General features: G+C 41.4%; 1 protein-coding gene across 1 annotated transcript; it reads right to left on the bottom strand.

Moving 5' to 3' along the window:
* Nucleotides 1–2,380: 2,380 nt before the first annotated feature.
* Nucleotides 2,381–23,966, bottom strand: LOC311026023 (sodium/potassium/calcium exchanger 3). The gene is made up of 17 exons (XM_084029311.1): nt 23,516–23,966; nt 18,086–18,196; nt 10,497–10,573; nt 10,275–10,349; nt 10,105–10,189; nt 9,617–9,720; nt 9,461–9,535; nt 9,338–9,363; nt 7,755–7,808; nt 7,511–7,653; nt 7,260–7,426; nt 6,960–7,185; nt 6,687–6,853; nt 6,427–6,541; nt 6,238–6,350; nt 6,021–6,086; nt 2,381–5,575 (listed from the first exon to the last, which is right to left on the bottom strand). The coding sequence occupies exons 1-17, from the start codon at nt 23,616–23,618 to the stop codon at nt 5,465–5,467; spliced, it is 1,818 nt and encodes a 605-aa protein (XP_083885437.1). The 5' UTR covers nt 23,619–23,966; the 3' UTR covers nt 2,381–5,464.
* Between the last annotated feature and the right edge of the window lie 3,953 nt (nt 23,967–27,919).

Raw genomic sequence — 27,919 nt, 5'->3', positions numbered from 1 at the left:
TCTGCTGGTGTATTTTTCTCTTTCTCAATGAGCATTAAAGAAATAAATGCTTGACTGTGATCGCAAAGATTTTGACAAAACTTATAAGCACACTTGTAAAAAGGTTCTTAAGGGATGAAAATGCAGAAAAAAGGTCTAATTATGATTATTTTAACTGCAATTGTGATATAATTTGTGATGTTTGAGGGAGTGATAACATTTGTAATTTTCATTGAAGAGCATTAAAATGATGGTGGGATCTCTACCAATCAACATGTTTAGTAAGTTTGTAGAATATAATGTGTTGGCTAGCACATTTCTATACCATGACAATATTTAAAGTAATATTTTGACATTTCAACAAATTTTGCTTTTAACAAATAATGTGCCTAGTATTATTTGAAAATTGTAGGAGGCTATATTGCGATTTTCATAAAATGACGCCTTATTTAGCAGCTGTAATCTGAATACACTATGAAACTGAAAAGGCCTCCACGATCTCACATTAAGGAAAACAATGAAATCTAACCTTTTCAACAGGGGACCATTGTCCCATACAAGCTTGTGGAAGCTGCATTGATCGAGTCTTTAACTAACGAATTTGTTTTTGTAGTCAGAATAATAATTAAAGTGCTAAGTTCAGTTGCAATTTAAAGACCAAATACATCACATGACTTTTTTCAACACACTATACTGACTTTTTTCGACATGCTATACGATTATTTTTTTTCCAACATACTATATTATTACTTTTTTTTTAGGCTAGGACGTGCAGTACCAAAAACGGCCACAAAAACCCACCAATATCAGGATTTTAAAAAATCACTGTGACAAAATGAGGCAAAACACCCTCCCGATTTTTATGATTTTAACAAGAATTTGATCTTTCAAAATAAGTAAGTTTGGACCTGATACCTGTTTTTTTGGAATATGGCTCTGAAGTGCAGTGAATATGTGTTGACTTCCATTTTTGAGCCTTCATATCTGTGAAACTAATCATCTAACATTTTGTAGAATGTTTAAGCTAACACCAGAGATAGAAGCAGAAGTGATAGAAGTCTTCTTTCTGCGAAAAATGGGAGCTCAGCCACTCTTCAAATTTGCTACTTCATTTTGACAAGCCACATTTTGGGAGAAGTTCAAGTACCTACCATACTAGGTTATACTTGAGCCACACCCCTGATATTTCATGTCTGGAGGCTATTAGTAACAGATATACACTGTAGACATTTTGAAGGCCACAGGTGAGATAGTTTTCCAGATATTGCTGTTTAAAAATGGCTTTTCAGAGTATGATGCCAAAACTGTCTAACTATTGACAAAAGAGACCTAATATTTTGGATTTGTCCTATCAACAAGTGTATGTTAGTACTAGATTTTTTTTCAAGAAATTGTGTAATGATACTATTACTTTTTCGTTCAGGTGGGAAGACTTTCAGAAATTTGATAAAATGACACGGAATGAATGACCCTATACTGACTTTTCTACTTTTTTCTACTTCCTATACTATGACTTTCTTCATAACTTTTTCTGCATACTATACTATGACTTTTTGCAACATACTTAGACTTTTTTCACCATACTATACTATGACTTTCTTCAACATACTATACTATGACTTTTTCAACATACTATACTATGACTTTTTCAACATACTATACTATGACTTTTTCATAACGTTTTCTACTTACTTTACTATGCCTTTTTTCATATTTTTTTTCAACTTACTATACTATGACTTTTTTAAACATACTATGCTATGACTTTTTCATAACTTTTTTGACATACTTTACTATGACCTTTTTCATAACTTTTTCTACTTACTATATTATGACTTTTTTCATAACTTTTTCTACAAAATATACTATGATTTTTTGCAACATACTATACTGTCTTTTTTCAACATACTATACATTTTTTCACCATAGTATACTATGACTTTTTTCAGAACTTTTTCGACTTACTATACTATTACTTTTGTGGTAACTTTTTCACTTAGACAAATTATATATTTTGGGAGCCGCCATTCAGAAATAATAATTGAATTGGTTCAGTGACTCAATTTTCTTGTGCTTTGTCCCCAACCAGTCTGAGTTATGTTGCATAAATATAGTGGTCCAATGAGTTATGCAAACAAACTATGACTATTTAGTTGTACCAGCTTACAGTTTGTCGCTGATGTATCCAGTTAGAACGTGAAGTTATATTGAACTCTGAGTTCTGCATGCATAAAAACAGTGATAAAGGTCTTGTATTAAATGAAACTTTAGGATTCCTGTATATCCCGATTAGATGGTGGTCATACACTAATCCATGTCCTCTTTCTAATTATTCAGCTTCAGGCATCTCCATCCATTCATTATCACTTATACCTACAGAAAAACAGACGTGAAAGAGATGAATAGTTATTGCACATTTTTATTGGTCTCAAGATACAACAGTCATCTATGATCCAATACCAAGACCCTCTAAGCAATAAATTTCAACTCTAAAACATTCTCTACCTCCAACATCACAGCATAATAAAGAGAACATTCTTTGCGTGCTGTGAAGCAACAACAAGTACTGGAGTTCAATTGTTTGCTTTGGTGCCGTTGTGTCTCTCAGTAGCCATGACTAGCGTATTGAGATTATTACTAGATTTTAATACACAAGTTAACAGAAGGGACTTCCAACAGCTGAGTGAAAGAACACATTAACATCATAAATTACTGTAAATCATCAATCAAATTAGTTACTAATGGTTGAGGATGTATAACAGGGATGATGATAGTGGTAGTATATGCAGACAGTTTCTGTCACAGAGAATAAAAAACAATTTGTTTGATTAAGAGCATGGTATAAACTATTATACCCCCCCCCCCCCCCCCCCCAAAAAAAAATAAATAAAGCTGCAATTGACATTTTTGAACGAACCGATTAACATAATTTTCCATAGAACAACTAACAATTACTCAACTAATGGTTTCAGCACCATTTTTTAAAAATGCAGTTGGCAGTGTAACAAATGACCTACAACTGATTATGCTTGGGACACAGGTTTTTGGAGGATAATTACCACATTTTCTTTTTTTGGCTCCAACACAGTCACCCTGAAACCTCATTAAGAGGGACCAATGGGATCCTGTGGGATCTTGGACAAAGACTTTTGGCACGATCTTGGCAGATCTGATAAAACTGTAGCTAAAAGACGAAAAAAACCCAAATGTAAAACTTTACTATGAATAATAGATGACGTATAGCAACAATTTATTGGGAAAAGAGATGAATACTTACCATCATTTAAACAAAGAAGTATTTCTTCTATTTTAGCCATTCTTCAAAACATTAAAAAAATATATATTTTGCTGGGTTTTTTTTTTTAAACTTGAATTTAAACCTGTAAACGGGAGCTTCATTTTCTGTCTTGCATGAAATGAGGTTGGCAATGAATCAATACTGAAATTTCAAAAATCTTAGCAGTGAAAAGATTAAGACATGAATGCAACTGAATTCTTAACAAGTGCTAGTCTGATATTACAGCCTTCATAGTCCACTAAAACTGATCACATATGCATTCATCCTGTTACAACAATTCACAAGTAGGCTTACATTATGTATTTTCTTTTAAAAATATTAAAAACACCACAAAACAAGTCTGTCAGACAATTATTGTAAAACTATGTCAATTATTTAACATTTACAAACAGTAAAAAGTGTTGTCAAGTAGACAACAACAATAATTATAATAATAATAATAATTATACAGCCATTTGAAAAAAAATCCCATTTCCCTTTGGTGGAACATTTAGTCTTGAATTTGTCATATTATCTGAATGTGTTCAAATTGTTGTGCTTTCCTAATTTCCATATAAAAAGGACAGAGGAGCAACAGGTTTATACAAATATAGAATATGCAGCATTATTTGCCATACCAAAACACACAAATACAGTATGTGTGAATATACAATGTGCTGCTTCTGACCTGATCCAAGTGAAAATGTTCTGCCAAAGTGAAATAATCTCAGAAAATATACAAGAAATAATACAAACATCGATTGTCGTACCTAAACGTGAAGTATTACAACTAACCTGCACTCAAAGTCATCAAAGTTCTAACTCAAAGAAGTATTTTATATATTAGATTTCATAGTAATAAGACTGCTAAAAATACTGTAACACTAGATTAATCTCTTTACGTACATTAAGCTGTACCAATACTTGCTTGTAAGTAGTTTGTCAATCGTCAAAATATTGTCACAGTAATGTGCATTTTCATATCAATGTTTATATTCTAAAAGTCTACTGACACATACATGGTACCCTTTATCATAGGACAAAAGTACCTCACGTCTGTTCAGAGGTTCTTCACCGTAATACAGTGCCACCTGCTACATTTGAATGCATGTAAATACCCCACACTAATGGTAAAGTCAGCTAGGTTGTACATTCAAAACATACAAGGGTGTGCAAACCTAAGGTCAACAGACAATATTAATCTGATGAGCTATTTGTATCTTGAACAATAGGTCCAAGTATGACATGGCAGATTCAAGTACCTTTTGTTCAACTTCTGTTAAATCTGCAGAGAACATTGTTTCAACCTTTTATCTCAGGATGTAGTGTTCCCCCGACTGTAGATCCCAGCTGCAGCTGTCTGCTCCCCCACACATCAAACTGTGCGATTAGAGAAACAGAACCTGATGGGTGACAATACGTGGATAAACTCCCTATTATAAATAACTCTTGATTGCTGTATTGTCGATGAAATCAACAAACTAATACCCCTTTAATTAATGTGCTGGGCCGCAGCACCTATCAAGAGCGTTACCATGGAAATATGATAAATAAACTTAAATGATGAAAGGAGCTGCAGTGTCAGTAAGCAACCTTTCAAATGACTGTTCAGCTTAAATTCTAATGTCCGTTGCTTTAAAGAAACTTTAGTGACGCATTATTTAAAACATAGTACCAAGCTGAAGCAATTTAGGTTTGAAGTGTGATAGCTAGTTGGCTGGTAAGCTAACTTGGCTGAGTTTTTGCATTTAGTGATTCCTCACAAAACTGAAGCTTTTGGCAAAGAATCTTAGGAGAGAAGGCAGATTTACCGGTTTTATATTAAAGTTGTAAAAAAAAGGCATAAAATACAATAGTTGTTATGGGGTGGAAAGGAAGGATGATGCATTTTTTTGTTGATGTCACTTTGAAGACCCACCAAGCCTGCCACATCCATCTGCCATGTCATTAAATATTTTGGTAAGTCACCCAATTAGATACTTTAAAGACACTGCACTGTACAGAAAAGGGAAAACAAATTGTGCCATTGATAAAAGACTTCAGTGTGTGTTTGTTTCAGCCTAGCTCGTCCTAGTGAGGTGCACAGAAACACTCGTAAGGAATCAAACAATGCTGTCACTCTTTTTTGGTTTCAGGAAAGAGGACGGGTGGTAGAAAGGTAGGTACTCATCATGTTGTAGGACAGGGTTGACCTTTGTCCTTAAGGTCTCACATCTGCCCGAAGAAGATGGAGCAGAGCAGGAAGATGGCATAGAGACACAACAGACCCAGACCGAGTCTGCGATCCAGTCTCCAGTGGTTCAGATGAACACTCATCACCTGAAAGCAGAGACGTGGTGAGAAAGGGACAGGACGTTTTGGTTTTTACACTGGGCAGTATGAGACACCAGGATATTCATTATAAAAGTAGGTGGAGCTATTGCTACCCCATTAATGCTGTTTTGGATAAATCTATGAGGCGACATACAAGAGAGCGAGACTGATATCTGAGGCAAATGTCGGTATTTGAGGGTTAAAAATATACAAGTATATATTGAGTGACTTTTTTTAATGTACAGTCAACCCCTAAAACTGCATTTATTACCATCTGCTTATGCAACAAGCTGTAAACAGCTTGTACAGTAATACAAAGAAAACTGTGTGGTGAAAATATGAGAGCTCTAAAACCAGGATTTAAATTACTATTAATACCATTAAAAGGCCTCCAATATAAGAAAATATTTTTGAAACAGTTCCCGTTTCTGCATTTTGTTTGTTTCCTCACCGTCAGAAACACAGATGCCAGCAGCAGGATGACAGAATACACAAGTCCTTTGTTATTTATGGAGACCTACAGGGTGAAAAAACAGGTGTCACAAACCTTATGATCATCAAACACAACTCAAAGTTGTAGCTAGCCCTCTAAAACACACGCAGACATCGGTGGACCACAGACACAAGGACAAACATGGGTATTGTAGGGAGACAGAGTGTATGCATACTGATGATCCGTGGTCCACCACGAGGGTACGCAAAGCCCACGGGAAACCCAAACCCAGCAGGATGTCAAAGATATTGCTGCCTATGGAGTTAGACACTGCCATGTCGCCCATGCCTGAAAAGAAACAGAGAAATTCAGCATTGAAGTTTGCAACACAAAGAGAGAACAGGCAAAAAAATGATTTCTTTACCTTGCCGAGCTACAATCAGACTTGCCATGCAGTCTGGCACACTGGTTCCTGCTGCCAGGAAGGTAATCCCCATGATGTAGTCTGGGATGTCGAGTGTAAAGCTGATGATGGTGACCTGATAGAAACACCAGGACACATCAGGGTCGAGCGTACACAGGGGAGATGTTGTAAAGAGTGCAAAGCGTGCTGTCGACTCCAATGACTTATGCCACCAACAGCCACCTGAAGCATCTGTAAACAGGTTGTTATTGCTGTCTTACCATCCACACCATGAGGTAGGAGAATACAGCGATCCACAGGGTGGAGGCCACGAAGGTGACCATGAACCAGCGGTGCCAGCGTGGCAGAATACAGTTAGGCACAGTGCAGTAGAGCAGGAGGCCCAGAGGCCACTTGATCAGCCACTTCACCCGCGCACAGCAGCTCCCTGTGAGGCACAGGAAGCCGGTCAGGAGAGCACATGGCGGTCAAGACCATCAAGTACCTCACTTGCACTTTAGGGCTAATAACACTTAGTGGTGGATCTTCCTTACCCGGGATGCGCACTGGGCTGAAAATCGCATCGTCATCCTCCTCCTCCTCCACCTCCACCCCCGGCTTGTCTCCTGCCTCTGCGTCTCCCGTCCCGGTCCTCCTGCCTCCGTTCTCCAGGCTGCAGGAGCCCGCCCTCTTCAGGCTGTTGCTGGTTGATCCCCCTCGTAAGGCGGGGCCCGCCTCGCCATCACGCTGGTTCTGGGAGCTCTGGATCAGCCTCTGTCTCTGTGAGGGGAGAGTGGGAAAGCGTTTTTGTCGTGGCGCTCAGTCAACATGGTGTTTCCATGCGCGACACGTACCTCGCTGATGAGCATGCGTCCTGCCATGGAGAGCCTGGTGCGGGGTGAGAAGTGGGGGGTGATCATGATACGCAGGCCGGCATCAGAGAAGGTCAGTTTGTGGGGGTTGAGGATGAGAAGCTCATCCACCATGATGACTGGAGGAGCCTCCTGGCCATTAACTTGGCCTGAGAAAAGGTCGCAGATTAAACAGATGAAAAATAATCTTTTTATACATATATAGCAGCAAAGATCTTCAAACATCCTCTGACCTTTTTTGAGAAGCACCATGGAGGTGTTGCAGGCAGAGGCCTCCTCTCCCATCTTGTCGTCCCTGTGGTCGTGTGATCCGAGGCAGCACGGCCCGGAGCTCTGGAGCTGCCGCGTTGCAAACGCCAGAAGCTGGGAGTTGAACCTGCAACCACCCAAACGGATTCCGTTACACTCATTTAAATACCACCACAGTCAGACAGGTGTGGAGGGATGATGGCTGCTTAGTCTTGGAGGTAAACTTACTTCATGATTATAATGTAGATTCCATACATGGTCATGAGGAGCAACGACTCCCACCTGCACAGAGAGTCATAGATTTATGTTCTGTGGTGTTTGCACTGTAAATTTACCTTTAAATGGAACAATATCAATACATTAATATAAAAAGTGTTGAATATAATTCATTTTAAACTATTTATAACATGAATTCTATACAATTTTTTAAATGTAATATATAAAAAACATAAATAAACGCATTGCTAAAATTGATTAAGCATCTATAAATTTGCCAGCACTGTCAAATTTGATTAATCCACACAGTCCTGATGAAGCAGATAGTTGAGTTTTTTAATGTTAAACTCTGAGGAACAATAAATAAGAATTTGTTGCTCATTGCTTATTAAATGCCATCGAGAAATACTTGCATCAGCACTTGGACAACTGAACTGAACTTGTGCAAACAGCTGTTCAGCTAAGCCCGGATAGAACTAGATGACTACCGCTGCACGTGTGCGGACTCGTACTGTATCTCAGAAATTCAGAGCATGCGGTGATTTGGCAACGAGAGTTGAGACACAAATCCGACAAAGTGTGTTGAGATGAACAGCGGTGAGGCGAAATATACCAGGACAGCTTTGGCTTGGCACGCTACCATTCAATAAACAGCCTGCCATATATCACCGATGAATCCACTGCTACAATCCACAGTAAAGGCACCAATAAATCTGCTTTTTCATTAAAACTACTGACACATACAACAACGGACGGTCGTTTTTTTTAACTAAAGGCATTAGGTCGACAGATTCAGAACAGAGTCGAGCTTTCTGGTAAACCTTCACCTGCTTCTGCACTTGTGGGATATATATATATATACATATATACATATATATATATGTATATATATGTATATATATATATATACATACATATATATATATATATATATATACACATATATATACACATATATATATATATATATATATATATATATATATATATATATATATATATATATATATATATATTTATATATTTATATATTATATAGAACAACTATATTGTTTAGACTGATGCGTTGTGACCTTCATCAGGGTCAGGCAGCCATGAACGCGTCAGCAGCACCAAATTAGCCGATTAAGAAGGAAACGCCACACAAAAGAAATTCATAAAAAATCGAACAGCTCAGCTCCAAATCACTGATCATGTGTGTGATGACAATTACCGCCCCCACACAAATTAAACGAATGAAAATATATATATTTTTTAATGCCAGATTTCATATTGAGTTTGTTCCTCGTCACCTCAGCTGACTGAAATGAGCTGGAAATACATTTTCAGATGTTGTTGTTTTTGTCGCGTATGATTCAGGAACCAAATCGATTTCTGGCGTTCTACAATCACTGATTGTTGTCGACACCCTAATCTTCATGATTGTAATAACAGTCATTCGAGGGAGAGGCTGTTGACATCAATCAGAGAGTGAGCGCATCAAGATGAGTTTTAGCGTTCTGTGTGGGTATGAATACAGACACCTGCTGAAGGAGCGCTCATAGAAACACCATCCTATCACAAGTACAAACACAGCTCAGTGTATGTGGACTCACCAGACAACTTTCGCATCATAGATCACCTAAAAGGGGGAGAAATAGATTTCTTCAAATTTCAATGTGGAGGTCTCAGAGATTTATATACAATAATTGATTATTTGGATGAAAAGCACATCTCACCATGATGAGAGTCAGTACAGCGAGGATGTAGTAGGAGGAATCTCTAAAAAGGGACCACCAAGTCAGAACCACCGTCTGTGGAGAAAAGCAATGAACGTCAGTGCTGCTTTTCTCAGGAACAACTGCATGCAAGATGTTGGGTGATGGTTTTCCTACCTGGCCTGCAAAGATCCCACACAGGCCAATGATGACCAGGATGTTAAAGACAGCAGAACCAACGATCGTGCCGACTCCAACGTCTCCTTCGGTGATGAAAACACCTGAGGGGGGGGGGGGGGGAGTCAAATGTGTGCATCATCTGGCTTTGTTTTGGATTGAGATCAAATAAATTCCCCTCAGTTTGTCATGGCCAGTCTCAATTCCTTTTTTTAAATTGTTTTATTTACACAGAAAGTCATGTGTTCTAGCTCTGTATATGGAGTTCACTAAGTCACTTATCTCCAAGAAAATACATAAAAAAAATAAGGAAAACCTTTTTTGATGCTGTCAAAAAGACTCTGCTGACATCTCCTGGATGATTCTGGCACAGCACAGGCTGTGAATACTATTTAAAATGATAGCATTTCTCTATTCAAATCTTGAGAACACTTACATTTTGTTCATTAAAACTACTTATGGTACTTGCTCACGATTGAGCTACTAACCAATGAGAGAGGTAAAAAGCTCTGGAGCAGAGCTGCCTGCGGCCATAAATGTTGCCCCGGCAACATCTTCACTTAGATGCAGGTTCTGAAAGGTAGAAAAATAAAACTAAATATAACTCAGAATAAATGAGAATCATCAAATACAAATCTGATGACGGGTCGCTGCTCACCTCAGATATTTTCTCAAGGGAAGGGACAAAGTAGTCATCACAGACGATGGCCAGAGCGTAGAACATGTAGATGGCCTGGACAGGACAGTAGAGCACAGATAAGAACGTGGAGGGACAAATCCACAACCTGCATCTTTATTAAATAAATGAGTAGTGTGGGTCCTGGTTTGTTATACATGTTGGCTTCTGAAGATTTCAGGTGATATCATGCGACATACTCACACACAGTGCATGCAGACACACAGCCCCCTTCTTCCTCTGCTCCTTAGTGAAGATGTCTTCTGGAAACTCGTCGATGGCTGAAAAAAAGCAAAAATTCACTATTTGGTGCAAATACATCACTTTGTGTAAATATGCCAGATTTAGCTAGAAGCTCATTTAAATCCACAGACCTCAAACATAGAGTGATTACATTGTAAAACACAGAAGATACAAGACTTTACATACAAATAGGCAAATAATATATTCTGTATTTTCTTTATTGTATTTTGTATTTTGCACTAGCCTCTCTGCACTAGCAAACTTCCCCATGGTGGGACTAATAAAGGATTATCTTATCTTAGCTTATAACAGCCTTTTTACCTGCAAGGCATTGGTTCATATTTGGCAATAAGGAACATTTATTTAGAGAATAAATTACATAATTTATTGTCTTTTCAGCCAAATTAAATCATTTATTATATATTGCCCAATAACATCTTGTTATTTAAATTTAAAGATATAAAGAACACAGTCCTGGTTTAAATTTTGAGTCATCATCCTGTTTGTCGCCATTTCTTGCAGACTTGATACAACCCACGACATCATGTAGACGCAGTGTTTGCCTTGCACCAAAGAGTGAGACAGGAAGAGAAACCGGCAGCTGCTTCCTGTCCTTCCTCGAGTGCACAAGAAAAAATAAAAAACATTATTTGACAGCCTAGCTTCCCCCTAGTCCCTTGATATGACACAAAAAAAGAGAGAAAAAACAGCCTGAGTGAGTGTGAAGAGTTTGCCGCGATGCTCCAATTTACAACTGGAGCCGAGCTGGATGAATTTAAACTACTTGGGAGCGTGGAGCTATTAATAGCTCTTCTGCTGTGTGAGACAACAGTGGGTCGACAAGCACACAATAAGCACAGTGCAGCCGTCACCATGCATGGAAACTGAACAACAGACTGCATGGATTAAGAGAGGGTCCCTTGTGATCGGGGATATGAGATCTGATCTTTGACACTCCGATGTCAGAGAGCGAGGACGAGGCCATATGGTCCCGAGGAGGGGACAGTCATTCGTCTGTGTTCGGTTAGAAAATGTAAATGTTTGTGCAGTAATGTTTACACATTTCTGTCTGTGCCGGAGTGCAGCACTGCCTGCCTGGATGCTTATTGTCCCACAAACCGCTTCGTGTGCATCATTTGAAAAAGGCCCAGAGTTGAAGCGGGTTTCTGAAGGCTGGTAGCGTCCCTGTTTTCTGCTCCCTCGGAGGGAAAAAGCCTATTTTCTGTATGCCAGCTGTTATTGCAGGCCAGCTAAACCATCGCGGCTTAGCATGTAAACTTTCTGTCATCTTATTGCACGAAAGAGGCAGCCTGAACGTGAAGCTGCACTGCATGCATCTTCTGGGGCGGCCCGTCGAGCTGATCAGCTGTTTGACATCTGTGCTCTCTCTCTGTGGCTTTACGTCTTTCCCCTCCTCCTTTGCTCTCTGCGTCCCGTCGAACAGCCCTGAAGACTTCCCGTCTCCTCTCTGCCCCGAAAACAGAAACTCTCAGGCTATTCTGTCGGTGGAAACGGAGGGCTGCAACGTGTACCTCAGATGGATGCTTTGACGAGTTGCTCTGGTGAAGGCAGTTGCTATGGCGACACTCCCCGGGGGCAGCTTTTTTTTCTCCTTTTTTTTGATGGGTGGCAGTAGGAAGCCAAAGGCAAGGCGATTGCCTGAACAGTGAGAAAGGGGGAGGTGAATATGTATTTCCCATGGTTAGGGGGTTTATGAAAAATGAAAAAAAAGAAAGAGAAGTGACAGCAGCTCTGGACTGTAATGTCTAAAAATATTTATTTTTCCTTACAAACCCTCGGGAGAGGTCTGAGAGAGAGCGATAGAGGGGGAAGAACAGCACAGAGATACACAGCGTATCTCAGCCTCGGCTACTGGGCAGGAATGTGGTTTGCTGAAACTCTAATGGTGCGATTTCACAATGCAACACCACAAAACTAAAACATCCGGGTTCAAGATGACTGCACATCTGCAACTTCCCAAATCAGTGATTTAAGCCAGATGTGCAATCAGCTCAATAAAGTCAGTAGTTTTGTAATCAGAGCTCAGAGCTGCATCGATGTTCTGTTTCTCCGACAACACAAGTGCCTCTGTGTCCAGACCAACATAACATCTCTGTGTCCAGACCTCCAACATCACATCTCTGTGTCCAGACCTCCAACATCACATCTGTGTCCAGACCAACATAACATCTCTGTGTCCAGACCTCCAACATCACATCTCTCTGTGTCCAGACCTCCAACATCACATCTGTGTCCAGACCAACATAACATCTCTGTGTCCAGACCTCCAACATCACATCTCTCTGTGTCCAGACCTCCAACATCACATCTGTGTCCAGACCTCCAACATCACATCTGTGTCCAGACCAACATAACATCTCTCTGTGTCCAGACCTCCAACATCACATCTCTCTGTGTCCAGACCAACATAACATCTCTGTGTCCAGACCTCCAACATCACATCTCTGTGTCCAGACCTCCAACATCACATCTCTGTGTCCAGACCTCCAACATCACATCTGTGTCCAGACCTCCAACATCACATCTGTGTCCAGACCAACATAACATCTCTCTGTGTCCAGACCTCCAACATCACATCTCTCTGTGTCCAGACCAACATAACATCTCTGTGTCCAGACCTCCAACATCACATCTCTGTGTCCAGACCAACATAACATCTCTGTGTCCAGACCTCCAACATAACATCTCTGTGTCCAGACCTCCAACATCACATCTCTGTGTCCAGACCTCCAACATCACATCTCTGTGTCCAGACCTCCAACATCACATCTCTGTGTCCAGACCTCCAACATCACATCTCTGTGTCCAGACCTCCAACATCACATCTCTGTGTCCAGACCTCCAACATCACATCTCTGTGTCCAGACCTCCAACATCACATCTCTGTGTCCAGACCTCCAACATCACATCTCTGTGTCCAGACCAACATAACATCTCTGTGTCCAGACCAACATAACATCTCTGTGTCCAGACCTCCAACATAACATCTCTGTGTCCAGACCTCCAACATCACATCTCTGTGTCCAGACCAACATAACATCTCTGTGTCCAGACCTCCAACATCACATCTCTGTGTCCAGACCTCCAACATCACATCTCTGTGTCCAGACCTCCAACATCACATCTCTGTGTCCAGACCTCCAACATCACATCTCTGTGTCCAGACCTCCAACATCACATCTCTGTGTCCAGACCTCCAACATCACATCTCTGTGTCCAGACCTCCAACATCACATCTCTGTGTCCAGACCAACATAACATCTCTGTGTCCAGACCAACATAACATCTCTGTGTCCAGACCTCCAACATAACATCTCTGTGTCCAGACCTCCAACATCACATCTCTGTGTCCAGACCAACATAACATCTCTGTGTCCAGACCTCCAACATCACATCTCTGTGTCCAGACCAACATAACATCTCTGTGTCCAGACCTCCAACATCACATGTCTGTGTCCAGACCTCCAACATCACATCTCTGTGTCCAGACCTCCAACATCACATCTCTGTGTCCAGACCTCCAACATCACATCTCTGTGTCCAGACCTCCAACATCACATCTCTCTGTGTCCAGACCTCCAACATCACATCTCTGTGTCCAGACCTCCAACATCACATCTCTCTGTGTCCAGACCTCCAACATCACATCTCTCTGTGCTCACTGTCTTTCCAAAGCCGGAATTAAAAAAACTGTTTTACCTCTGCTCCAGTTCTGTCCTTCATGGTCTTCACAGAAGCTTACGTATATCTTTGTTTTACAGCTACACAAGCTGAAGTGCTCTTAAAAAGATAATCCACAAGTGTAAACAGCTGCATACGTTTCCTCAACCTTCTCACATTTACTGCAGCTATAAAGCATGCAGGGCATCACACACACAGAGGGCAAAAGTGAAGATTTAGAGGTTGAATCATTGATATGTTATCAATCACTGATAAGGGTGAAACTGCAAAACAAGGGAAATGTTTAATTTAGAATGTTTCCATTTGTAATCTATTTGCACAGATAAGCTCAAACTTCATAAACACATAATTCCACATGATATTAAAAGTTATGTGATGATTTCTTCAAACTTCAGTTTCATGGTTACATGTGAGGTGACAAAGGGTCAGGGATAAGTAACACGTGGTGTTTGGAGAAGACCGTCACAGACCAAACCAAAGGTTAACAACTTTTAATAACTTTTTGGAAAATTGTTAAACGTTTAGTGTCTGACTGTGCTATCAAAGTTATAAAAGTTTATTCACTTCTAGTTGAATCCACATTTATGTCAATCATAAAAAGGCAGTTTAAAAAACATATTGTAAACTGCAACAAGGCGTTGAACAGTTGCTGTTTAATTTTGGTGTCATTTTGACCACATAATTATGACTGATAACAATTTGAGTCGGAAGCCTAAGTAGCAAATGCAACGTTTATATTAGTTCAATCTAAAAGGTCACAGTTTTCCATCTTTTTTAAACTGAAATGTGTTATGGTCGCTGGGTGAGTCACAGAGTACAGATGACCGATCCTTGTGAGCCCAGATCGATAAAGCCCATGCGGCAGATTAGATCTTCAAGTATAAGGTCAATGCCGAGCATATTCTTTTGAAAAGGCATGAGAAGTCAAATCTCCACTGAGTGAAAGCGGTGGTGATGTGAGGAGCTGAGCTCTCTGAGTCAACGTGCTACGGGGGGCTTCAGTGGAGCTGAATGAAGGGGCAGTGGGCGGTGCAGAGTAGTGTCATCGATTGGAGAGTCTGCAGGGCGCCCTGGAGTCAAGCTATGGTATCGACCGTGCTTGCATCAACCAAACCTGCATATGGATGCACACACACACACACACACACACACACACACACACACACACCACACACACCACACACACCACACACACCACACACACACACACACACACACACACACACACACACACACACACACACACACACACACACACACACACACACACACACACACACACACACACACACCTCGGCAATAAACCTGCATTTTTCATGAGGAATCAAAAAATAAATATTTCATCCAGGTGTGTAATGTAAATTCAGTTGGTACTTTGATTTGCTTCCCTTTGAGGTGGTTTGAATACGACGCTGATGAAACGAGAGCAGGGCTTCAAACCGCACCAACCACCTCGCCTATCAATAAACACACTCAACGTCTTGTTACACCGGTGTGATCACACAAAACCATCCATCATCATCATCATCATCATCATCATCATCATCACCGTCAGCTTGGCGGCTGAGGAAAATAAAAAGATTAAATCATTCTCTTTAGTGACAATCAAGACTTTGCGCCTCGCGTCAGCCGTGACCTCTGCCCTTTGTTCCCTAAACGTCAAGTTATTTTCAAGGAAGGAAAGTGAACACGATCCGACGTATCCTGATTCACATTTTCCAAAACTTCCAATTTGCTACAAATAATGGTCCCATTAAGTGCTGCTTGCTTTGCGTAGAATCCACAATCTGTCCTGATAAACGTCCAAGAACATTTGAAGACAATTTCTGTTAGATTATCTGCCAGCTCCTCTTTCTCAACCCTTTCCCAAAAACCCCTAAAAAACATGGCTCTGGAAAAATACTATTCTCAGCCACCCGTCGCTTGCCAAAGTAAACAACATAACAAGCCTCGACGACACGCACATTATGAGCCATTTACTTAATTTGCATGATTTAGATTCAACCCCCCACCCCTTTCTCCTCGCCCTCTATTTTTAGTCCTTTGGACTTTTAATGCTTGAAAGACAGAATTGTCTGGGTTTCAAAATTTAGCATTCAGTTGCCTAGCAACAGTGGTCTCCGAGGCTTGTCAAGCTGAAGGCAGGTCGCGCCGTCTCCATCTTGTTAAGCGGCGGAGGGGATGAAAAGAGAGAAAGACAGCCTGGGGCTGAACGTTACTGTGCAATCCCCGAGATAATATCCCCTCAAGGTCCGGGCCGGCTTTTTAATCACACTACAGATTATGCAATCACTGTCAGATGGCCTGCTGAGGAAGAGTTCGACAACCTGAGCCTGGAGCCGCGCTCACTGCTGGGTCTCATACTACCTGCCCAGACCTTTGTTCGCCGCTCGTCTCCAGTGTATTACCACGGTGAAGTATCTGCCTGCAGGACGCTCATGTCTTTGTACGAGGTAATGAGGGAGATCTGTTTGCAAGCCAGGACTCAAGAAAGGTTAAGTGTATTATCGGCTAGCGGAACACAAATTGCCGACTTGAGCAAATGATGCACTGATACAGTCTCATTTTCTCTCTTAAGGGGAAAAAAAATCTGTAATGTCATAAAGAGGACGAGATGTGAGACGTCTGTCCCTGAATCCGTGCACCTCAAAGCTCTCCAAACATATAACCAATTCATTACTTGAATTTCTGAATGGCACTGAGCTGTGGAATTATTTTTCCAGATCAGATTATCAGGAGTTACAACTGTTTGTCGTACATGAAAAGGTCAAGGCTACCACCTCTAAAATAAACAAATGTCTCCATTCACTGTTCAGTCAAATTATTTTTCAGAAGAACAGCCGGAGCCAGATGCCCATTATGGAAACATTAAGCAAATCATTTAGGATGCCACGGCATGATGTTATTTCCCAACTGCTGTGACAAATAAAATGAATTTGAAATCCTCTGGGAAGTCTACATTTTAATGCTCCTTTTCATCCTTGAATGCACGAGATGTCAAGGAAGCGCGTTTCACAAATCTATTTTTAAAAAGGTTAAAATCATTCATGCCTGCACGTTTTTTAGGTTGTACACCCTCGGCAGGCTATTTTTGGAGCGGGGTCTGAGCGGGCCGTTTGCATGGTTTATTATTAGCATAACTCGATTTGAGCAAATTTCTCTGAGCAATCCAACAACGGTGCAGTTGGCACACAAAACAATATAGTGACTGACAGTCTAATATTGGAGCCAGTCAGGAAGGCAAAAGATCTGTCATCATGCAGCTGTTATTTTATCTGCGCTATTCTCCCCACACAACAGCAAAGAGATTTATTCTCTATCTGAATTTTTAATAATAAAACTGTCAGCTGTGATAAACGCAGCTCATGTCAGCCAGCCAGCTAATCAGCCTGGGAACTGCAGAAATAGAGGTCTGATCGTGGCCGTCGATTGGCTGCGTGTCTCAGTGACATTAAGGAGCTGTTTAAAATCTGCGAAAACTATGAAGACTACAACCAGACTCGGGGAGCGGCGGGAGGTAAACAGGCGCCTGCTAAACATGGACTCCAGTAGAAAATCTAATCCGACTCTGGCAGGCTTCTCTTTGTGCTCTCCGTCTGTCTCCTCGAGTCTCCACCGCTGACAACTGACACAATGCAGCATGACCTTTCAGCTCACCTGCAGGGGGAGAGGCAGAAATATCTGCTACACGCCTCACCTGCATACACCACACTCCCCAACCCAGACAGTTTTATTGTGATATGTTATTTCACGCAGTGTGGGAGGTTGCTCAGACAGTCTGGGAGAGGTTGCTGGTCTGATCCGGGGGATCGGACGGCGTCCATCCAGGTAAAGAAGAAGCGGCTCACCTGCTCGTGGCTGACCCTCGCTCTGGTTGTCTGACTTCTCCTGCATCAGCCGCCGAGTCCATCTCAGCTCCCCACCGTCCAGGCCCGGCAGAAACCCAGAAGACTCCGACTCTGTTATGAAACAAAACAAAACAGACAGTCATTTGAGTGTAAAAAGCAGCCGGGCACACATGAAAGACCTCACACAGACTCTAACAACCAACGTATCTATTCCGAGTAATTGTCTTCAGGGTTATTCTCGTGTCAAACGCCTCAACGGGCCGTCGTTTCATGTTTCTGGCTCGGGGAAATGGCAACATGTTCAGTAATTCAGGCCATGCTGCCGTCAGCTGTCCTGAGCCATCAGCACTGAAATCTTTATGGTGTGTATTTCAGCTCTGTGTTTCATTCCTCGATAGCTAGTCTCTGTGTGGGTTTCAATTTTCACGACTTCACTCCAGCGACAGGCGAGGAAACTCCCCGCAGATATATCTGTCTCATCTCTCCTCCGGGAAGAGAAAAGAATTGCCTCCACCACCGCCCACAGAGATATTTCCACTTTCGCAGGCAAGATAGTGTGTCGGTTATTATTATGCTCTGTACTACAAACTGTCCTTTTATTTAAGAGGCAGCTTGGTGTCTGTGTCTGATGCGTTTTGCGATGGCAGGCTGTGTAGAGTCCCTTTGTACCTTACAGCTCAATGAGCCGTTTCAGGAGGGCAGCGGTCGCGGCTTTCATGTCGCGGCATCAAGAGGAGCTCGACTCGTATGAAATTCAAATGGGTTTCTGCCACAGATGGCTCTGCCCCATTTTCCCACCTATAGCGGGGAGAATTCTCTAGCAACCAAGCCAGATCGTTCCTCATTAGAAAAAGGAGAGAAAAAATGTCTTTTCCAGATTCAGATTTGAATAAATCTAAAAAACACTACATTGTGCTCTGGGATCTTGTGATTGCTATTTTATTCGATGAATCCAAGAAAGTAACAGATTCACCTTTAAAAAGTTGCTATAAATGATTTTCAGAACATTGATAACATCCTAGCATAGTGTGCATTGTAATCTGAGCTGCTCTGTGTTTTGTTGCCGTAGCCGGTCTGGCTGGTTGGTTGGTTGTTAGCAACGTTAGCACAGCTACCACATTCATGTCTGCGTGTGACATCAGAGGTGAGTGCCGTGTGCTGACAATCCAAGCCCAGACTTTCTCCTTTTAAAGCTCCTTTAAGCAAAAAAATAACCGTTGCAGGCATTTAGTGTAACATGTAACTTTCGACTGATCTGACAGTTAGAATTTAATCTAAACATAGACTTCTTAAAAATACGTTCAAGTCTTCTGTGCTTGCATTTGTCAATTCTATTGACATGCGACTTGTCTCTCTGAAGATCAACATTTTTAAAGCTACACGGACTCTCTGGAGTCTTTATCTTCTAATGAGTTGGAGAGTTGCTGTTTCCAAACAGCATTTCTCTCAGGAAAATGATTCGCCGAGGTGGTAAGCCACGAAGACATTCATTCATCTTGTGATCAACAATGACGTAAGTAGACGTCGGCCGAAGCAACCCCGAAGGTTAAACTTCATGAAGGTGGCCCAACAAAATGGACATGAGATCACAGCCTCACACACTGTTCTCACTGAGCTTTGCATTGAAGTTGCTCATAATATCGGTGATCCATTTATGCTAATTGTGACAATGATTGTCCCTCTAGATAAGACAGAAGATCTAAAACATAAATATAAAAAGGAAAGAGGTTCCAGAAGAGAAGAATCAGCGGTGAAGTTGATGAAACGTGAAATGTAATGTTTGTATGGAAATATCCTAATCCTGCTGCCACATGCCTCAACATAAACACACTGCTTGAGTGCAGAGAAAGGCAAGTGTAAATACCATCATTCATAATTCCTCTCGCTACACAGCAGGAAGCTGCTGGGAACCTCCGAGCCAAATGCTTATGTTGTGACATTTATTCATGATTTTAACTTGTCTTAAGGCAGCAAAGAAGCGTAAAATTGAGAAAATTAATTTGGACCAAATGGACCCAAAAGTGCTGCAAATCATTTAACACCCCTTATTTGATTTTTACAAGAAGATTAAATCTTTATCTAAAATGGTAAAATCCGAAGCCATACACGACCAACTGCTCAGGGAAGACAAACCAGTGTTGCCTCGTTCTCTAGCAGAAACAAGACATTTGATCCCATCAATCAGACATCGACTGGAAAGACCGGATTCCTCCGCTCTTACCCCAAACACACAGGACGCGACTGCAGCCTGTGTTATAAATGTCTCTGACCGTGAAATCCTCAATACAGGCGATCCAGATGAGCATGGCTGCCTCTGAACCCTGAGTCTTTGGAGATTCTTTGTTAAAAAAATGAGATTTGTATCCCAGTTGGACACCCTGAGCTCCATTTCCACGTAGATAACACAGCCATCCTCCGGATCTCACAATGAACGTTTTGGAAAGTGTCACGTTGCAGTAAACAGAGAGCTGATGAACTTTAGATCTTGAATGGGAACCAAACCACAGTTCTATAAATATCTGAGCGTATAATCATTGTGAATATGAACATGGATTTTATTTATTCGGTTGTCTGCATTTCCATGAAATACTATGAGTGATAGTGTTGAGGCACTCATCCATGGTTCTGTTCCTATATTCCTATACGGTTCGTTCTACTTCAGTTCTACATTCATTTGGGAAAATGGCCCTTTTTTGGAAACCGTGACTGCATTCATCTTTTTCCGACACCAACACTGACGCCACACCACTGTGTCAAAAAGATGCAGTAGTAATTGATTTAACACGACTTTCATGTGAACAATTTTCCAATTATTCTGTTCGAATTTGAAATTTGTGTGAGGAGGAAAACTAGTCCAATTGATGTAATGTGTCATCTCCCCGGGTGGATCCATCTACAAATAGTGACTGAGCGGAGATAATCACAACATGTATATTAATAATCGATCGCATGACAACTAGTATGGGAAGAGGTTCACTTCTAGTGACAAATCTAGAGAATTATCACTTGACTATAGTTCTCCTCAGCTCTACAGACCATTTAGCATGTTTAAGCTTATTTCTCTGTTTTCTGGCTCACAACTTAAGTTGATTCTCATCACTTTCATCTTTTTTGCCATCATAACAAGCTGAAGGATATAAAATGCTGCCTGACCAGCACAGAATGACAACGTTAGCTACTAGCCAGTGAACAGGGTGCCTGAATGGGGTTCAGTTGGTGGAGACCAAATACTGAGCTAAAAGGATGTTAGACATTCATCAGGAGGACGAAACACCGAAGGATGCTATCGTAATGTCGCTTTGCTGGATGTGTAAATTAGCAGCATTCACTTTATCATTGATAAATGTCCCCGACATGGGACTAATAAAGGATTATCTTATCTAACTTTAAAGATGATAGGTCAGTTTATCTGCACAGCCCAGAGGCAGAAATAACAATCAATTATTGGAGGTTAAATCGGTAAAAGGCAGCCATTTGTGTGTGAGCCGTTTGAGTGGATGTTAAGAGTGTGCAGTGTGCCGTCAGACATGGGACACACCGGGGATCATTACGTGACAGCTGTTAGACTCACTGCTGCTGTGATTTATAAATGTTTTGAAAGGAATCCACCACTCGCTTGTGCAGACGAGGCACGGCTGTAGGAGAGAAAATGTTGGCCCGTGAGGCTTGAAATGCTCAGTTCAGCATCGAAACCCCACATTAGCAAACATGCAAAATGGTTGGTCATCTTCAGCAAAGGCATATTTTGAGTTTATTCATCGCTTCAAAACATTGGTTGCATCCGCAATTTTTGTTGCCGGTGGTGTTGTACATATTTTTTTCCGACAACCAATCCAATACTTCATTATTGAGATTGCGTGTTGGATCACCGCATCCATAAATGGTTGTACAAGCAGCAGCACTCGGGATGCTAGTATGTGTAATGATTTCCAAGCACTGCGAGGGAAACCTGTCTGTCGCCATTACAAACAGCAGACCCGTCTCGCCCCGTGCTCCGATATGCTTTAAGTTGAGGAGCCTTGATCTCGGTTCAAAAACACCTCTCCTGGTTGACGGCACACTCAAATATTTAAAGGTGAAGTATAAATATTAATGACACGGCTCATTCACCAGGACACTTCCGTGAAAGGACCTGCATGCAATACTGAGGCGAATCCTAAATGCAAATAAAAATGTTTAAAAAAAAATTCACATCGTTCTAATACACACAGGATTAGAGAGAACGACGTCGTCGGTGCTGAAGCTGCTGATGAGCTTGTGTGTGACAGAGTGTGAGCACATCAGCAAAGGTGACGAGAGGATAATGAGCTAAGAGGAGATGCCTTTAGGGGCAAAATGAGGCATTGTAACATCTAACAAAGAAAAATAACCTCACTAACTATAAATGGACACCGATGTGTGCGTAATGTAAAAGGTTTCAACAGGAAGAAGAGACCTGGTGAAGGAGAGGTGGGAGTCACAGATGTGTTATCAATGCAAAGAACAACAATTTATTCAGACAAATGAAAGACACATCGCCTCGGCGACAACCTCGGGGAAAGGTGGAAATGAAAAAGGGCAGGCAGTCTATTTAGGGATGCATCTGCAAAAAAACCCATAACATGCCCAGTCGTACGCAGTGTTTTCTGCTGAGATGGAGATGAAATAAACAACAATAAACCTGAACTTATCCCCAGTGATTGGATTTATACATGTCACAATTGCTCTGCTTTATGTAACCAACACACTGTCACCTTGCTGCATTGTGAGAAAATCACGGCCAGAGGGACAGAAGCCGAGAGGTGCTGTCAGAAACTACCAAACTAAGATTTAAATGTTAAGATCAGTGATTCAGCTGTCCGACATGCATGACACCATGTTGCTTCAAAGACAATATATTTCCTTGGCACAGTCCTGGACAGTCATCAGAATTGTACTTTCAACTTATGCACCTGCTTTCTTGCTGAAGGCAATTATATGTTATCATAAGGTCTATTTTAATTCAGCACCTGTCTGCTGCATATATGAAATATTCATATTTTGATGCACATAAAAGGAGTCTTTGAGATCCATGGATAAGAGGAAGGGGGAAGGGGAAGTCTATTGAAGCTTTGTCCAATATGTATTGCTGTTATGCAGTATTTCTATATTGTCTTTATTGAGGCAATAATGGTTTCACGTGTTTGTGTAATAATGTGTAATATGGATAAATGTTTATTTTCTATTTCCTTTTGATTTGATACTTTAATATGTTTTATTAGCATACAGGAAATCTAACTTTAGGTCTAGAATGTGCATATATATATATATATATATATATATATATATATATATATATATATATATATATATATATATATATATATATATTAGACTAGGTTTTCTAATAATCATTTGCATTGTGCAGGCACGCGGGCGCGTGCAGCCCGCCCATCTACATGATGGTCTCACCTGGTGCCTGGATGACCTGTCCGAGCCAAATGACGGCGACCAGCCCGACTCCGCAGCAGCAGAACCGCTGGAAGGTCCGCCGGCACCTCGCTGCTGCTCTCATTCCTCAGCCGGCCGCATATCCCCCGGAAACATCTGTTGCTGTCTTTCAGACACTTGTTTCACACTTTCTCTGCAAACAAACAGCTCCGGCAGCAGATCACGACTTTCTCTGCCAAGTTGGAGGAGAAAAAAAAATCCCCGAAATCCAAAGCCCGGTTCTCCGCCCCCGTCTTCTCCTGCAGCCTCAGAGCAGACGCGGTGCCGCTTCACTCCGCCGAACCTCCGGGTCGCACATAGCGAGCGGACGCGTGGAAACAGCTTTCTGCGTTCATGTGTGCAGTCTGAAAGGTCGACAGCGGCTCCCGCAGAGAGGCGCAGCAACAGGAGGCGACATGCTCTCTCTCTCTCTCTCTCTCTCTCTCTCTCTCTCTCTCTCTCTCTCTCTCTCTCTCTCTCTCTCTCTCTCTCTCTCTCTCTCTCTCTCTCTCTCTGCTGCTGACTCTCTGCGTGGCCACCAGGCGGCGACAAAACGCGAGGCGAGTCTTTCTAAATTTTTTCTCACTGGTGAGTTTAACACAGCTCTTTGATTAGCTGGAGTTCATAGCGGACGACGTCACATGCGTCACTTCTAGTATTTTGTTTTATTTCATCTTTATTAAATCTTTACTCACTTCTCGTATTTCTAACTTGCCTGTAAACGGATGTCACGCGTCGTTGTTGGGTGTTGTGACCAGAACAACGTGGGGTGCACTCCCTTCCTCACCAAAACACTTGAGAAGCAGCTTTTTTTTTCTGAAGCGGCCTTCTTCTTCTGCGGGATCATTACTACAGGTTGCTGGCGCGCTACTGCCCCCACCTGTCGACCAGCGGAATAGCACGTACATCCTGATTCTCTACAGCACCCTGATGTGAGGGTGTACTGAGACACTAAAGTAGTCCTTCGGCACATAATGCAGTATGATGCAGTTGTTGTTGTTGTTGAAAATGACTGAGAGGTCAGGAAAACAGGAATATATGTTAAAGGCTGTGTCTTAGTTTTCCATTTTTCCGTCTTCTCTGCTCATCTCCAGCGTTTGAGTTATCACTAAATAAGAGTGCTAAAAGTGAGGCGACTGTCACTCGGAGACCTTCCAGAAACAGGGAGCAGATTAAAGAAACACTGCTGCGGTGCCGTCTGCTAATAATCCACCCGGCCAGTTTCCCTTTTTTGTGCATAATGAAAGTAAATGTACTGTACAGTAGAAGCAGTCGGGTTAATGTCTCCTGGTCATAAAACAAACCTTCATTTGAGTAAAAATCACATAAAAAATGACGGTAGCCTCACTGGGTGTCAGTGACCCTGCAGCGTCCTGGTGTTTTTCATTCTTCAATGTTTAACTGAGTTTATGACAAGAGGGCAGGACTCAGTGATTAGTTTATCATTGAGTCACGTACACGGCTTATCTGAGGGGCATCACTTATTAACAGGTGCCTTTAACACTTTTTCCACAGAAATGCAATGGCATAACTTAAATGTATGAAATGTTTTGAATACTTCATTTAATTTCCATTCAGCTGGATGCACAGGCTAGTTGTTTGTATCAGTCGATGCATATTATTGATCAAAGCTATGGACTATGTCTAACTTTTGGCCCTGATGCTGCAGGCAGACTCCTATTAGGCCTTGTCTATACTTGCTGTATGGGTGGACGGTGGCCATTTAAAAGACGATATACACCCTGTGTGTTCCAGGAGTCTAAACACGCACACACCAGCACATGGCCTCTGTATTTACAGAACACGGGTGAGTCAAACTGGCGTTAAGCCCTTGAGCTGTGTGTGACACATCACCGCGCTCCAACCCCAAATAAAGACATAGGCCGGTGCATTGTTGTCATCAGCTCTGCTCCTGCTGTCAGGGCAGCGAAGACGAAGCGTTTTTCTGGGGCTGGTGTTTAGGAAAGCCTTCCAGAGGACAGAGTCCTGGCAAATGTTTGTATGATGTTGTCGCACTGTATTATGATTATGGAACAAGCCTTGGAAAGTGTATTTGTCTTACCTCATGCTCTGTCAATTCAGGGAGATTTGAATGTGCATCCAATCAGAATTTCACACCGTTTTCCCCTAAATCTATATGTGTTTATTGATTCTTCAGCTTAATCTGGTTCATGTTTTGAAGAGTTTCCAGTTGACTCTGTCAGCATTTTTCAGTTCCCTGTCGGATGCTAAGCGACAGAGAATATCTTGACAAACAAAGCTGTGCCATCGTGGTGCGGTTTGATTTAAAGGGTGAGAGACGGAGCTCGACGCCACGCCATGCTTGCTCAGCTGATTTAAGTGACAGAAACAGGAAAGTGGGTTTCTGGGATCCGTTAAAAGGTTGGTCAAATATGATGTTCAGTTCTCTACTGCTGACCAACATCCACATGTGTATCACTTCATAAACATCAGCATCAGCAGTTCTTGCTGATAGCGATTAAGCCTTGATGACGATACAATGACATTCAGGTCAGAGGGTTTAGATCAAATCAGAATTTAAATGAAGCTCTTATGCAAATAAGGTGAGATAGATATTATTGTCTCACAAGCTGTTAAGGTACAAACACAATTTTCATGATTCAAATGTTTTTTTGTGAATCATGCAACAAAAACAAATCTGATTTGTGACATGAAGCAGTTTGGGGAGAGATGAGTGTCTTTAATCCGTCTCCTCGGAGCTGCTGGGTTTTATTTCAGCTTCGGGAGTGATTTACACCTGGAACGTGACTGCAAATAACCAGCGCGTATGATTGAGACCCAGCATATGTACAGAGCCATCATTTTGGAATAAATGCAATTAGCTGTGTTGGGTTTAAGATTAAGATTTACCACGGCCTTTTCCTGATTTCACATTATGCCAGCTATCTGCGTGTTATTTGATGCTAATGCTGGATTGGAGATGTCATTTGCAGTGTAAATGCAGATCTAAACAAATAACCAAATCATTTCTTAAAGTACCTCGAGCAGAGCCTATCTGCCCAATAGCCCATCTAAACAGGCTGAATGTCTTTATCCTCTTCACTAGTTCAATTATATCAGAAGCCTCACTTTCTCAGAGCTGCTGCCTCCCACGACACAATGACTCAGGTTCTGTTCGTACGTATTTCTTGTGCTTTCAGCTGACTTTTTATTCTCTTCTTTGCAGTCGATCTGATTTGGCCACGACCTCCGTCTGAACCTGAGAAGGGTTTCTTCCTGTGCTGCTGTCAGCTGTTGTTCGGCTCTGTTTCACCTCAGAGTCCAGATCAAGAGGTTAAGATCCATCTCCATGTCATCATCAGCATCATCTCTAGATCTTCATCATATCGCATTCCTATGATTCCCTTGTGAGTCCCATGAACAATATAACGAAAACATTGTTTCTATCCATGCTCCTGATCTCAATCATGCAAATCAATAAAGACATTAAATAATGCTGCTAATAATATACAGAAACGTAAATAGAGGTGTCTCACTAAAGTTACATTTACATCCTGTGTTGCATTTTACCTCCAAAATTCAACGTTTTTTGAATGGCGATCTTTCTCTGCTGTAGAAGTTGGTGAGAAAATAAAATATTCTGTTCTGTTCTGTTTTGGTTTGTGGCCTGAGTGAGAAACACTTTCCACCATCGTATCTTAACGGCAGCCACACACAAATATCTCAACGTCACCGTGTTGACAAAACTTCTGGATCTCCTCACTGCCAGATTAGATGAATTAGATGCACCATGTGATGCCCAACATGTTGCTGGTAGATTTATTTATTTTTTCTCTTTCTTCAAATACTCCATTGGATTTTGTGAGACAATTTATTTTTAAATATTTAAATACCAAAATAATCATCCCTTAGAGGAAGCATAAGCCATTCAACACATTCATTTCAACTTAAACTTGATTTCAATGCATCATCAGTCATTTTCAGCACCTTTTTCCTTTTAATTTGCTTTTAAAAATCATATATTTTCTCGATTTGCTTCTTTGAACAATCGGTGGTACTCATTGAGCTTCAGTGATTCTTCGGACCAACAACACACATCTATTATTATTATTATTATCATCATCATCTGTTCTTTGCGTTACTCAATGACTTCCCTCGCACAGCGGATGAAAGACCAGATGTTGTGATGGTCTCTTAGAAAATCCTTCATCTGCCACAGAAACCTCAGTAAGGGCAACCAAAGACAAAGAAATGAGGTCACTAAGCTGTTACCATACATTACATTTTCTGGTAGGCACAAACTCAGAGAAACAAGCCTTACAGGACACCAGTGAGACCAGGTTGACCATCCATTCTGAAAGAAGAGTTTCACTCATTAAGGCGTACCTAATGGTGTTCTTACACCTTATTACAGATGCAAGAGCC

Source organism: Eutrigla gurnardus (assembly GCF_963514095.1).
Source record: "Eutrigla gurnardus genome assembly, chromosome: 15".
Lineage (NCBI taxonomy): Eukaryota > Metazoa > Chordata > Actinopteri > Perciformes > Triglidae > Eutrigla > Eutrigla gurnardus.
This window is presented reverse-complemented; position numbering and strand designations above follow the sequence as displayed.